This window comes from Polypterus senegalus, chromosome 13 (genome assembly GCF_016835505.1).
Source record: "Polypterus senegalus isolate Bchr_013 chromosome 13, ASM1683550v1, whole genome shotgun sequence".
In the NCBI taxonomy this organism is placed as follows: Eukaryota; Metazoa; Chordata; class Cladistia; order Polypteriformes; family Polypteridae; genus Polypterus; species Polypterus senegalus.
Window position 1 is genome coordinate 148,537,272 of NC_053166.1, and position 15,934 is coordinate 148,553,205.

At 42.9% G+C, this 15,934-nt stretch overlaps 1 protein-coding gene across 11 annotated transcripts in view; it reads right to left on the reverse strand.

Annotated features, from left to right (window-relative positions):
- The window catches only part of rbfox1 (RNA binding fox-1 homolog 1), a 2,577,027-nt gene that overhangs the window by 1,621,758 nt on the left and 939,335 nt on the right, over positions 1-15,934 (reverse strand). For all 11 annotated transcript variants that reach the window (XM_039775112.1, XM_039775116.1, XM_039775111.1 and 8 more), the window contains one exon: positions 14,621-14,674. In XM_039775112.1, coding sequence (XP_039631046.1) covers positions 14,621-14,674 — 54 coding nt within the window. The remainder of the gene's footprint in view (positions 1-14,620; positions 14,675-15,934) is intronic.

A 15,934-nucleotide genomic window follows, 5' to 3' on the forward strand; every position in this document is an offset into this window, starting at 1 on the left:
GGAGACAAACGTCAAACCAGAACGTCAACATTAGTGACATCAGACGGGCCCCTGTCATCATTCAGACTGAGCTGAGCTAATAAACGGTGACTGAGACAATGGGGTTCATTAAAGAGAACAAGAAAACTGATAAAAGATTATTTATTCAGACCAACATAGCTGCTGCTTGTAATTACGGCCTAATTGGTTTTTCCACTAAGCACATTATTCACGTCACAGTAGCAAGCGGAGATGCAACAGGACTGGCCTGGCCAGCGTTTCAAATGTCCGAGTGATTTGTAAAGTGGAGGTCGGCTTGGTAAAGTAAGAAAAAGGATCAAACCTTCCTGACTTTACCTCGTAGACGATGGACTCGGGCCAGAATGAGATGAGCATTAAGAGCAGAAACAACTTGGAAATGCAGGTGAATAGAGTCACTCCTGCTTAACTGCCACATAGCGCTCTTCAAAAAAACATAGGCTTGAAATAGCAAATTATAAATAAATAAAGTATAAATACAGTGGTGTGAAATTTGCCCCCTTCCTGATTTCTTATTCTTTTGCATGTTTGTCACACAAAACAGGTGTGGCAGTAATCAGGCCTGGGGGTGGCTACGGAAATTGAACTCAGGTGTGATACACCACAGTTAGGTTATTTTTAACAAGGGGGCAATTACTTTTTCACACAGGGCCATGTAGGTTTGGATTTTTTTTTCTCCCTAAATAATAAAAACCATCATTTAAAAACTGCATTTTGTGTTTACTTGTGTTATATTTGACTAATGGTTAAATGTGTTTGATGATCAGAAACATTTTGTGTGACAAACATGCAAAAGAATAAGAAATCAGGAAGGGGGCAAATAGTTTTTCACACCACTGTAAAAGTTCAAATCCAAGCAATATTGCTGAAATTGAGAGATCCATGAATTTCTAACTCAATCACGCGCATCTTTCATTTTTTTTACCTACAGGGGATTCAGAAAGTTGTTAGACCCCTTTCACTTTCTGCACACTTTATTGTGTTGTAGGTTTAACTTTAAACGGATGAATCTGCGACTTTTGCCCATCAATCTGCACTCAGTACCCCACAGTGACAACATGTTATCAGAAAGGTTTGCAAATGTACTAAAATCCAAAATCTCTCATTCATACAAGTATTCCGACCCTTCATTCACTACTTTGGTGAAGCCCGTGTGTCTACAATTCCACCTTTGAGTCTTCACAGGCAGGTCTATCCGAGCTTTGCACTCCTGGATTTGGGCTGTTCATGCGATTCTTCCTGGCAGACTCATCTTTGGGTCTCTGCACAGATGATCTATGGCAGCGGTTCTTTCCTACCTGGAATAATTCTGCGCCCCCTGCATAATACAAGATAGATGAGAATAACCCATGATAAAACTAACAAAGGTATAATACTCGTGTGGTGTCGCGTTATCCTATCATTTTTACTTCCATAAGATTTCGCATGTGTTCGGCTAACTTCGATGCAATATTTGCAATTTATTTTTTTAACTGCTTTAATAACAGTTAAAATGCCTTGTGTGGTGTTTGGTAGTAATTCTAATCCCAAAAACAAAGAATAGATTATTTACCATACCATACCATATTTATTTGTTGAGTGCTTAAAAACACAGCATTACAACTGACCGAAGCGCTGTACAGTTACAACAAGCAGGACTAAAAAGCAAAATATTAAAAACAAACATTAAGAGAGGATTAAAACAGAGATACTAAAAACAGGTCAGGGGACCAAATAAAATAGAGAAAATAGCAAAAGGCAAGTGGAAAATGAGACAGGTTAAGAAGTAAAAGCCAATGTGAAGAAGTGCGTTTTTAGGCGAGATTTGAATGTGGCGACTGAAGCGGCTTTTCTAACCACTAAGGGCAGGGAGTTCCAGAGCCTGGGTGCACAGACGGAGAAAGTCCTTTCACCACGAGCTTTAAAACGTGCCTTGGGAACGGTTAGGAGCAGCTGATCTGCGGATCTAAGAACACGAGGGGGATTGTGACAATGGAGCAAGACACTCAAATAGGCGGGGGCTAGACTGTTTAATGCCTTATAGGTGAGGAGGAGAATCTTAAAATCGATTCTGAATCTAACGGGCAGCCAGTGTAGGGTTTTTAAAATCGGCGTAATGTGTTGGATTCTGCTAACTTCCAGTTAGAAGCCTTGCAGCCGCATTTTGAGCCAGTTGGAGTCTAGAAAGCGTGGCTTTACTGATACCATATAGGCAGGAATTTGAGTAGTCGAGCCGGGACGTAATGAATGCATGGATTACTGATTCCAGGAGGTGGTTAGACAGAATAGGCTTGAGTTTGGCGATTCGCCTTAGATGGAAAAAGCAGGATTTTACTGTGCTGTTGACTTGAGCATCCATTTTCAGGACCGTATCCATTTTGATTCCAAGATTGGAGACAGACGAAGTTACTGGAATGGGAAGAGAAACGAGGCCAAGGGTTGGAGTCTGTTTGCAGTCGGGACTAAAAACAATGACCTCGGTTTTTGAATCGTTCAGGTGAAGGAAGTTTACAGCCAACCAGTCCTTAATGTCAGGTAGGCAGTCGAGGAGAGGTTTGGTGGAGTCAGTTGGCTTGAGGGAGAAATAAATTTGGCAGTCGTCAGCATATAGGTGATATGAAATTGCATGTTTTCTAAAAATTGCACCTAAAGGCAGGATGTAGATTGAAAAAAGTAGTGGCCCTAAAATGGAACCCTGGGTTCTGATTAAATTATTTTTTATGTAAAGAATCGATCAAATATGTTTTAATTTTTAAAAATCTCGTAAATGAGGACAACGATGAAGTCAATCTGCATGAGACGAATGTATTTTTGTCCGACAAATATTATACCGCTGTTAGTTGTATCATGAAAATAACCCAATACGCTGTAAATTATTTAACTCAATATGGCAATATAGGCTACGCTGCCAATGTGGTGCAGTCGCGCCGCATTATCACTTGATCTACTGTTACCCGAATGTTCACGACAGATACCGATACGTCTCGAACTAAGTATTGAAAATACGCGACTATAAAAGTAGCAGCAGCGGCGCCGCTCGTCATGGAAACAAACTTCAAATAGAAAAGGAGCTCAGAGTGTCTCGATATCTCGAATATCAAACCAAACCTGGACAGGCTGTGTACTTTAAAGCAGGCACATATTAGTCATTAGATCAATGCCTTAGAAATGTTTTATTTTAATTTTAGTTATAAATGCATTCGTTGTGATTATATGCTTAAATAAAATAAAAATGTAAAAAATTAATTTTGATGTCTTGTTCATTTATTCGACGCCCACAACCCCACAAATTGTACAGCTTCAGCGCCAAACCCCCAGTTTGAGAACTGATGAACTATGGGGTCTAAGTCTGGGCCACTCAGAGACTGTCAAGAAGTCCAGTCTTCTTCAGCTCAGGTTTGTTAAATGGGAATTAAGCATTATGAGGCCGTTTGGTGTTGTGAGTCATTTGATAGAGGCTGTGAAACTATATGAGGGGCGATCAAAAAGTTTCTGCACTTTTTTTTTAACTCTGTTTATTACAAGCTAGCAAAATACCCGCGCTTCGCAGCGGTGAAGTACTGCCTTAAAATTTTTATTAAGAAGACAAGTAAACCTTTTTAAACTGAGGAAAAATATACCAATAATTATTTGTTAAGGATCTCTTTGTATACCACATTGTGAGTTCGGCCCTCCGGTTGTAATATGACCAAGCTGTGCGCTGAGCTTACTGTTGAGCATGCAACGTACAGTTGGCCATGTGAACAGTAATCTTGTTTCAGATCTCACAGCTTGGATTGCTGCTGTCATAATCGGTTTGAGTTTCATGGTTTGTTTCAATCCCGACAGTATTTGCAGGATTTGTTGTGTTGAAGTGACATTCGGCATCTGTCAAGCATTGTAAGTATACAACCAGTTTCATCGATAACTTCACATCCAGCTTTTGAGAGTTTAAACATTCAGAAACATCAAAGTGTCCACTGCTGAAATCGTCACCTGTGAGTCTAAGATGTTTAAGAGGCATTGGCGGTTGTCGAAAGGTGCCTTTAAGGTCAGGTGCTCACCTTCTGTAGTCGCGATTTAATTCACCGTAATGCTGTTAAAATCAGTCTATATGTTTACGAGGGACAGATTGACAGTGCGCTTACAATTCGGGATGGGGGTTCAGATAAACCTCCCACTGTGATGAATGAAAATGTGATTTTGTACTCTAATAAATTGTCAATATTCATTTAAATACAGTACATGTGAAATTCTGAAATTCTTCCATTTTATCTATCAGAAAGTTTTTAGACGCTTTCCATTTTATTGCGCACTTTATTGTTTTGTAGATTTAATTTTAATTGGATAAACTTGCTGGGCAGCATGGTGGCGCAGGGGGTAGTGCTTCTGCCTCGCACTTAGGAGACCCGGGTTCGCTTCCCAGGTCCTCCCTGCATGGAGTTTGCATGTTCTCCCCATGTCTGCGTGGGTTTCCTCCGGGCGCTCCGGTTTCCTCCCACAATCCAAAGACATGCAGGTTAGGTGGATTGGCGATTCTAAATTGGCCCTAGTGTGTGCTTGGTGTGTGGGTGTGTGTTTGTGTGTGTCCTGCGGTAGGTTGGCACCCTGCCCAGGATTGGTTCCTGCCTTGTGCCCTGTGTTGGCTGGGATTGGCTCCAGCAGACCCCCGTGACCCTGTATTCGGATTCAACGGGTTAGAAAATGGATGGATGGATAAACTTGCTGGGCAGCATGGTGGCACAGGGGGTAGTGCTTCTGCCTCGCAGTTAGGAGACCCGGGTTTGCTTCCCAGGTCCTCCCTGCGTGGAGTTTGCATGTTGTCTGCGTGGGTTTCCTCCCACAGTCCAAAGACAGTACTGGAGAGTCTAAATTGTCCTTGGTGTGTGTGCCTGCCATGTGGTGGGCGGGGTTTGTTTCCTGCCTAGAGCCCTATGTTGGCTGGGATTGGCTCCAGCACACCCCAGTGTTAGGATATAGCGGGTTGGATGGATGGATAAACTTGCCACTTTTGCCCATCATCAACATTTGCAAATGTATTAAAAAGTAAAAGCCGAAATCTCTCATTCATACAAGTATTCAGACCCTTCATTCACTACTTTGGTGAAGCCCCTGTGGCTACAATTCCACCTTTGTGCCTTCACAGGTAGGTCTATCCGAGCTTTGCACACCTGGATTTGGGCTGTTCATGTGATTCTTCATGGCAGACTCATCTTTGGGTCTCTGCACAGATGATCTATGGGGTCTATGCCTGGGCCACTCAAAGACACTCACAGATTTGTCCCAAAGCCACTCTACACTTGTCCTGGCTGTCTCCTCTGTGTCACTGCCGTGTTTACAGGTGTCTCGAGGTCAAGTGCATCCTAAAAGATGCAGGTTTTCTTGAAGGACCCCTCTATATTTGGGTGGAATCATCCTTGGACAATGCCGGGTATTTCAGCTAGTTGAAACTAAGGTTTAATGTCACGTGTGTGGATCTCCACCACCATCTCCTCATTTATTAAGTGTTGGCCGCTCAAGGTGGGCTCTCTGGTATCCACAGTAATGAAGCCCAAAGTGATTCAGCGACTGCTAATGAATTGTGCTTTTGTGTATGACGTTAGGGCGCAGGAACCGAATGTGGAAGTGCCACCTCGCCGTAATGAGGCCCCGTGTTCCAAGTGTAATGACAGGCTCCATTTATCCTTCTTTGTGCTCTGTGGAATTCCGTTCTTGGTTCTGCTTAATAAACGTCTCACTAAGGTATTTCAGGAAGTCCATTCTTCTTCAACTCAGGTTTGTTAAATGGGAATTAAACATTACGAGACCATTTGGTGTCGTTAATAACGTCCTGGAGGCTGTGAAAGTACATTAAAACATGAAAGAGTTAGGAAACCATCCCTCTTATGAAAGAAGTAGAGCATCCGTCGTGAGGAGAGCTGGGAAGTAGGAAGTGAGCAGCAGAAACAAGAACCGGTTATCCGGGTGTGACAATAAACGTGAAAAGGGACGAGAATGAGAAAGAGGTGAGGTGACATTCCGACTGCGCGCCTGCAGTGAAGTCTCCCCTGCCTTTTATGTCTGGTGCCCTCCATCTGTAATCACAATTTAATTCGCCGTAATGCTGCTATACGTTCACGAGGGACGGATCGGCAGTGCGCTTAAAATACAGAGTTTGGTGGGTTTAAACCCCCAACTGTGAAGAATGAAAATGTGATTTTGTACTCTAATAAATTGTCAACATTCATTTAAATACATTTGAAATTCTAAATAGTTGGAAATCTGACCTTGGCAAATACGTTTTTTATCGTGTGTAATTGTCCTGAAAGCAGAACACTTTTGTAAGTGTTGGAAATGGAAATGCATGAGTATTCCTCTTGGAAACATTTTATACCAACATATGGAAGGATGTGTGTGTGTGTGTGTATCATAAAAATATAATTTAAGTACCCCCCCACCCCAACACACACACATACAGGACTCGTGAACAAATTCATACAGACAGCCAGACAAAAACCTGCATATTAAAAGATGGACATTTCTCACACCAATGAACTGTTAAGCAGATGGCAACGGTTTCTTGAGGAATTTGTGACACAACTATAGAGATTCACAAAAACTCTGAAACACCTGCCTTATATTAAGGTACCAACTACAACCCCAGCAACAACACTCACAGTAATAATACGAATAGTAATAGCAGGCCCTAAATCCTGTAGGGAATCTGAAAGACCACCGATGTTTCAAAGAACTGCCTCACTGAGGCGTTTCCGCATTTTGATATTCTCAATCCTTTCAACTGCCTATTGATTCTCCTTTTGTGTTTTGGAGAGGCCGTGCCATGTACCCTTTGTCATTCCATCAATAAGACCCATTGTCTGCCCACTTCCTATTGAATGCTATACAGTTCCCCCCACCAGGGTGAGCAGACTTTGTGACTCTTTCGGTAGAAGAACAAGTTCGATTCGACTCAACCGATTCTTATTAGGCCACTTCCTACTTATTAGCTGTCTTATCAGGGAATCACACTACGATACATCCCAGATCACATATTTTGAACTGTTGAAACAGTCGGTGGTCAGCCTCAAACCCCGATGTCTGGATTAAAAAGAACATCCGAAGCTGCTCCTTCTTCACTGTAAAGAATAAGAGAATTCATTCTCAAACTAACAGGGGCTGCCTCTCAATCACTGTCAGCGAAGAACTTCCTGGTGGTGTCAACTTCTACAGAGCACTGCTGCTTCGCTCCACCCTTCCATAGTGTAGATCCAGCCAACTACACCAAAGTTATTATCGTAGTATCATAACCATGATCCATCAGAGTTCAAACATCTGCACTGTGGGCAACTGCTGGGTGTCAACTCAGCTCTCTCTCACTCAGTCCCCCACCCCTATTTGCGCAGCACCACCACTACACTCCACCTATCCACAGTGCAGATCCTGCCAACTATGCCAAATGTACAACCATAGAATCAAAACCACAATTCATCAGAGTTTGGACATTTGTGCTGTGGTAACCACCGGAAGTCAGTTGAACTCTTTCTCATTCAGCACCCCACCCCGATTTGCACCACACCACCACTATACTCCATCCATCCACAGTGCAGATCCTGCCAACTACGCCAAATGTGTTATCATTTAATCAAAGCCACAATCTATGACAATTTGGAGATTTGCACTGTGGTAACTGCCGGACATCAGCTGAGGTCTCTCTCTCTCTCTCTCATTCAGTCCCCCGACTCCTATTTACACAAGACCACCACTACACTTCACCCATCCAGATTGCAAATCCTGTCGACTACGCCAAGTGTATTATCATAAAATCAAAACCACAATCCATCAGAGTTTGGACATTTGTGCTGTGGTAACCACTGGAAGTCAGGTGAACTCTTTCTCATTCAGCACCCCACCCCGATTTGCACAACACCATCACTATACTCCATCCATCCACAGTGCAGTTTCTGCCAACTACGTCAAATGTGTTATCATTTAATCAAAGCCACAATCTATGACAATTTGGAGATTTGCACTGTGGTAACTGCCGGACATCAGCTGAGGTCTCCTTCTCTCTCTCTCATTCAGTCCCCTGACTCCTATTTACACAAGACCACCACTACACTTCACCCATCCAGATTGCAAATCCTGTCGACTACGCCAAGTGTATTATCATAAAATCAAAACCACAATCCATCAGAGTTTGGACATTTGTGCTGTGGTAACCACTGGAAGTCAGGTGAACTCTTTCTCATTCAGCACCCCACCCCGATTTGCACCACACCATCACTATACTCCATCCATCCACAATGCAGTTTCTGCCAACTACGCCAAATGCGTTATCATTTAATCAAAGCCACAATCTATGACAATTTGGAGATTTGCACTGTGGTAACTGCCGGACATCAGCTGAGGTCTCTCTCTCTCTCTCTCATTCAGTCCCCCGACTCCTATTTACACAAGACCACCACTACACTTCACCCATCCAGATTGCAAATCCTGTCGACTACACCAAGTGTATTATCATAAAATCAAAACCACAATCCATCAGAGTTCGGACATTTGTGCTGTGGTAAGCACTGGAAGTCAGGTGAACTCTCTCTCATTCAGCCCCCCACTCCGATTTGCACCGCACCACCACTATACTCCACCCATCCACAGTGAAGATCCTGCAAACTACGCCAAATGTGTTATCATTTAATCAAAACCACAATCTATGACAGTTTGGAGATTTGCACTGTGGTAACTGCCGGACATCAGCTGAGGTCTCTCTCTCTCTCTCTCTCTCTCATTCAGTCCCCCACCCCTATTTGCACAGCACCACCACTACACTCCACCCATCAACAGTGCAGATCCTGCCAACTATGCCAAATGTACTACCACAGAATCGAAACCACGATCCATCAGAGTTTGGACATTTGTGCTGTGGTAACCACTGGAAGTCAGGTGAACTGTTTCTCATTCAGCACCCCACCCCGATTTGCACCACACCACCACTATTCTCCACCCATCCACAGTGCAGATCCTGCTAACTACGCCAAATGTGTTATCTTAGAATCAAAACCACAATCTATGACAGTCTGGAGATTTGCACTGTGGTAACTGCTGGACATCAGTTGAGCTCTCCCTCTCTTACTCAGTCCCCTGACTCCTATTCACACAAGACCACCACTACACTTCACCCATTCAGATTGCAAATCCTGTCGACTACGCCAAGTGTATTATCACAAAATCAAAACCATGATCCATCAGAGCTCAGACATTGGCGCTGTGCTCATGCCCGGACATCAGCTTGCCTCTCTTTCTCTTCTTTATGCATAGCACGGCCACTACACACTAACTTGGCCTTCTGATTCTACTCATTGCCTTGATTTCACCTGCTGGTCGAAGTCGAAAAGCAGGGGTGTGAAGTGAGAAACACATTGTTTTTTGGACATAAACTCTTCGACAGACAAAGCAGTGTGTGCAGATGCAATGTTATGATGCAAAATGCAGTTTTGGGGACGCCGTTTCTCCCAAGGTTTTGTCTTTTTTTACCTTATGCTTTTCCCCAGACACCTCAGCAGTTCAATATAGCGATGCTGATTAACAGCCCATCGACTTAGAAGAAGCCGTTTATGATCAAGTCCGTCAATGTTGAAAAACTCAATCATTATTATCTCTTGAAAATCTGCCCCCGTGGCTTCGAAAAAAAAAATCGCCCAAATCCCATGAACAACAGAAGTATGCACTCAATCAGCTCAGCATAATTAACCAGACCGGAATCATACGATACTTAGTGGCACATCCAATAACTACAACTTATTCTCATGCTGTTTGACCAATGTTTGGGTCCCCTCTCATATTGCCATGGATTACTAAAGAGTTCCAAAGCACATAGTCACAGACACTGCCAGTAATGGCTGCTAGAGGGGAATATCGCCATCAAACCCCAGCTAGTAATAAGAACAAGCAACACATCTTTATAAAACAAAAGATACAATCATAACGAAGCTCTGAGGAGCACAAAGGCAAAATGAGTCAAACAAAGATGTGACAGCAAGTGGTCCATCAGTGGCATCACGCTCAACCGAAGACATTTTTTGTTGATGGCATTAAAAAGTTGGTACAACTCTGGGAAAATTGCATTGCAGAGGAAGGTGACAATGTAGAAAAGACGTGTCCTTAACAAATAGAGTAAAAAAAACAAGAGCGGAAACTTCCCTCATATATTCCCATTTTCATTTTTTCTACCTGTGCGCGTCTCTTACAGGGGCTGAAATAAAGCGTACGATTGGAGGGCTGCAGTTCCGTGCTCCCGTGTTTCTTCTCTACCTTCAGCCCTGAAGGACCCAGACAGACAGCCATCATCTCAAGTCCTGCCATTGACCCTGAAAGCATTTGACATTTGGAGACCACACGGGACCAAGGTGCACGCGTGTCGCTGAACTTGAGAGTTTTCATCAGCTGAACTAAACACCACTGAAGGGGGTTGCCCAGTGCACCCCAAACCTTTTCATGAATTCTTTGAGCTTCTTATGTATGTTGATATAACAGTGACACTCATTGTCATTTGCTTCTTCTGCGGTTTAGAGTAATCGATACAGCAGGGACGCACCTGCACCACAGTCTAACTGTTTCCATTTCAATACCCATAATAGGAAAGCCCAGCCAGTCAGGAGATGCCTGAAAATTTCCAGCCCCATCTCCGTGCCCACCTTGCCCGATTCTTCATCCACGTAAACAGACCCTCACTTGGTAGAAGCCGTCAGTTGTGACAGACATGGGTAACGTTGCCCGAGATTCTTCCCTTTTGTTCACCATCTGTTTTAAATACGGTGGCACCCCAACCATTCTTCTGATGTCTTTTCTGGCCCGTCAGCAACATACTGTATTGAATATAAAATGTCCTGACACTCACTTTTCAATGTGAAATTTAAATCCGATTATGATTACAGATAAAAACAAGTCAGGGGTCAGCAACATCGGATCCACGTCCATGGCCTTAACAAGCCAGCCACGTGTCTTCCATCCATAATAATAATAATAATAATAATAATAATAATAATAATAATAATAATAATACTTTTATTTATGTAGTGCCTTTCATACACTCAAGGACACTTTGCAATTCAATGAACACATTAACAAAACAATAGAAATCACATACAAGAAAATGAATAACAAAGCAAAACAGAGCAAAAAGACACTGGTGCACAGTGTACTTTCATCCGGAACTGGAAGAGAACTCCAAAACAAAACCAAAGAATTCAGGGTCACAAAAAAATTTCAAAAGATTTCAAAGGAAAAACAAAGATTTGCTAAATTAGCTTGGCGGGTGAGACCCCGTTAAGACTCCATTACGAAAGGCAACACTGATGCAATTCGAGCCAAAACTGTTTCAAAAACTGGACGCAGCAAACTAGAGATGAGTGACATCGATGTCAAAAGTATTTCTTCCTCCACCACGAATGACATTTGCTGTCACCAAGAATGTTTTGTCACACACGTCGCGGCCAAGGGAATCGATCACAGAAACATTTGGATACGGGCATCACACAGTGAGCTACTCTGGAGATTGACGCACACTGACAACTGCATTGGCGCTCATTTAGTAAACAGACCCCAGGATGGACTGCGGCCTGGTGAGGCAGTGCTACCTGACAGCATCCCGGGTTCAAATCCCACATTCTTGATGTCTGATGTCCTAATATCTGTGTGGGCCTTCATTTGGGTTCTCCCTCAGGTTATATTAGCAGGCAGTGTGTGGACTCCATGAAACACTGGTCTGCCTGGATAGGCTCCGACACCCTTATGTCCCTAAACATGTGTGAGAATGTCTGCATGTGACAGCCTGGTGCCCTTTCTGCTTTGTCCCCAGTGCTGTTGAGTGTCCTGGACTGGCATCCTCTCTAGGTCTCACTTTTTCCACTTCCCAGAGTCGAAAAGCTCTGGATCTTGGTGAACTGGGTTCAGAAAGTGTAAGGAAGGAGCAAATAAAGGAATTAAAAACTCTTCTTCTTCTCCTTCATCTTTTCTCATGTTTCTGTTGGATTGATGTACCTGATCACGCCTCTCCAAAATCTTCCTCACCAGTCAAGACCTTTTCCCTTAGATATTCTTTTACTTTATCCACCCACCTCTGTTTTGTCCTATCTTGCTTTCTCTTCCCTTGTACTTCCATTCCCATCTTTCTTTTGCCCACATCTTCATCGTCTCAATTCATCACAGATCCACACCACTTCCACCTACTTTCCTGTACTTTCTTAGGTATCTCTCCCAATTTTGCCTTAACTCTGATTGTCTCATTTCTTATTCTGTCCTTCTTTGTAACTCCGCTCTCAACATTCCCATTTCTGCCACTTCTTCTCCTGCGCTCCCCTTACTGCCCAGATGTCTCAGCTCTGTACAACATGACTGGTCTTACCACTGTCTTAAAATCCTTACCTTGAACCTTCACCTTATTTCTTCGATCACACAACACATACCTTCTTCCAATTGTTCCATCCACGCTGCACTCTACACCTAATTATCCATCTTGGGCTACCATTGTTCCTAGATATTTAAACTTATTGATTCTTTTCAGTAGTTCTCTGCAGGCTAACTTCCAAATTCTAATCCACATCCCAAATACATCCATCCATCCATCATCCAACCCACTATATCCTAACTACAGGGTCACGGGGGTCTGCTGGAGCCAATCTCCCAAATACATGCTTCGGTTAACTGGCAAATTTAAGCTGGACAGGGTCAGTGTGTGGAATCCACTCAGTTTCAGTTCTTCCACAACTTTACACAACCCTGCCATGGAGGACACGCTGGCTCAGAAGAGGGACTGATAGAAAATTTTAGAACATTATATCTAACATGATGAGAAAAGGCTGTTCAGCCCAACTAGGCCTGCTAATCCTATCCACTTAATTTAACTAAAATAACATCAAATTGAGATCTGAAGGTCCCTAAAGTCCTACTCTCCACCACAAGTGTCTCTGGTTCTCTGTGTGAAGAAAAACATCCTAAAATTTACCCTTCACAAGTTTACAGCTGTGTCCCCGTATCCTCAAAGAACTAATTTCATAGTCTAACAAATCCTGACTAGAGCTGCTAATTAACTGGACAGACTGCATCTCTGTTGTTAGTCATTAGCACTAAAACATAAGTAACATGATAGTTAGAATTTGTTACTAACCCTCACCTATTCTGTTTCTCTTCTCGGTACTCAAATGTGGTGCCACGGCTCACCTGCCAAGTTGTTTTGCCTGTCTAAGGTAAAATCATCCCTGATGGAGGATCGCAGGAATCGAGGGAAAGAGGGGTCCTTTCGTTGGATTGGCTGGCCCAGTGCTGTCTCAGCTGTGGAATGGCCAATAGGGGGAGGCAGCTTGATGGCTGAGGTCTCCAGAACTCTGAACAAATCCAAATCATATTATGTGATATCATCTACTGTTAAATTCTGCTATGTACTTGTAATATTATTATTTTTATACTGTATTGAGGATTACTTGTGTTCTGTTCTGTGTATTGTATTGTATTGACCCCCTTTTCTTTGACACCCACTGCACGCCCAACCTACCTGGAAAGGGGGTCTTTCTTTGAACTGCCTTTCCCAAGGTTTCCTCCATTTTTTTCTTGTCTTCTTAGAGAGTCAAGGCTGGGGGGCTGTCAAGAGGCAGGGCCTGTTAAAGCCCATTGCAGCACTTCTTGTGTGATTTTGAGTTATACAAAAATAAATTGTATTGTATTGTATTGTACTTGTACTCCACCAATCGTGATGTATGATCTAACATTATCCCAGTCTTCTGTCCACTGTCTTGATTTAGATAATGATGAGTCCACCATGACTCCTTGGCCCTTCTCATGAAGGGGTACCTTCAATTTTCAGTCAGTAATGCCCTACATTAACTTACATTAAAATTCATCACCCAAGCTCCTCTGTAATGATGCACCAGATTTGATCCACAGTCAGACCACTCAAATGCATGTGGTGCAGTTTGTGTCTCCAGAGGTCACCGGTGTGTGCCAGCATTAAAAGTGATGTTCAGTAACGTGCTGCATGGATTCATTCCCCGGCCCTTCTTTAAACACTGCCTCGGCACACTAAAATTATCATTTCCCAACCAGCAGTGCTTTCCACACAATAGTTAGGGCACATCACTCTCGACTTTTACAGTAATGCCTGTGAACAGTGATGTCATTTTGACTCCCATTTCTCAGTCCCTCTGATTCAGAGATGTAACTCGGTGCTGTCTGATGAATCAAACTTTCCATCACACAAATATAAAATCCTTCCGAGGAATGCAAGTCTGGGTCTCACGAGAATGAAACATCTTTCATGATGAAGAAACTCATTCATGAGAAGACAAATACTTTTGACACCCATCCCAAAAACCAAAAAAAAAATCCTTTTTAAATCTTTAAGCGCAAGACCTTGACGGCCAAAGACTTCCAAGTGAAGGCACACGTTATTAAAATCTGAACATTTTTAAATAACACCACGTAAACGTTGCATCTCTACAGCAGGAGCAAAGGGGGGCTTCTGTGAGCTGTTTGACGACCCCTGAGATGTCCTGCTGTATCAGTGACACATCACAGGAGAACCCTTCTCCCACGCCCCTTAAAGATCAAGAGCTTCGCCAGCAGGACCACCCAACGAGCACACACTAGAAAGACGGCGAGAAGAGGACTGACTCACGTTGACGGCGTCTTCAGGCTTCTGGCTGGCAGCGTGGGAAGCTCCAGTGGAAATCTACAAGACAAGAGGGAAGAAGATGGAAGGTGGCATCAGTGTGAGGGGGACACTGACATTCACAGCAAACAAGAAGGCCCCCACGTCCTGCTCTTACAGCAGCGGTAGCTTTTTTATCAATCATCAATCAATCAACAATAATTTATATAGCACATATTCATACAAAAAAATGTAGCTCAAAGTGCTTTACAAAATGAATAGAAAAATAGAAGACACAATAAAAGATAAACATAAGTCAACATTAATTAACATAGAATAAGAGTAAGGTCCGATGGCCAGGGTGGACAGAAAAAACAAAAAAAAAAACTCCAAGAGCTGGAGAAAAAAAATAAAATCTGTAGGGGTTCCAGACCACGAGACCGCCCAGTCCCCTCTTTTACACTCTTACGGGATTTGCTATCAGTGAATATGAAGAAATTCTAAGCAGAGCAATCCATTAAAGGCGGGGTGGGGGCGATTCAATCTGACCAGTATAGGGCCAGTTTAAATTATGAATACATGTATATACACAGTGGATTCAGAAACTATTCAAACCCCTCCACTTTCCGCACACTTTACTGTGTTCCAGATGTACTTATAAATGGATAAATTTACCATTTTTGGCTATCAATCTACACTCAGTATCCCATAATGACAAGGTGAAAACATGATTGCAGAAAGGTTTGCAGGTTTATTAAAAATCAAAAGCTGAAATCTCTCATTTACGTAAGCATTCAGGCACTTACTTCAAAATACAGTGGAACCTCGGTTCACGAACATCTCTGACCACGTACAAATCGGGTTATGACCAAAAAGTTCGCCAAACTTTTGCATCTGTTTATGATCACACACTCGGGTGATGAACAAGCCAGTTTCCCTTCCGGTTCGTACGTGCCGATGATTTCCGCACATGTTCAGTCAGCGAGAGGGAGAGAGAGCGTGAGAGAGAGAGAGTGCAACCGAGCAAGCAAGCGAGAGAGAGAGAGCAAGCAAGCGAGAGAGAGAGAGCAAGCAAGTGAGAGAGAGAGAGAGTGAGCGAGAGACTGATTCAAGCATTCTTTTAACCTTATTGTATTTAACAAAGACTTTTTTCTCTTGGATTTCAACCTCCACTTCTGTTTAACAGCGATCGGTTCATAGCGTGCATTGTTGCAATGTTACTTTTCTTGGTTGTTTTTAAAATTGCAGATTTTTCAAATGTTCATGGTTTTCCCTGTACTTAAAACTCATTTAAAAAAGTGTTTACAGCTCGTAAATTGTGAATTCTTGCAATGTTACTTT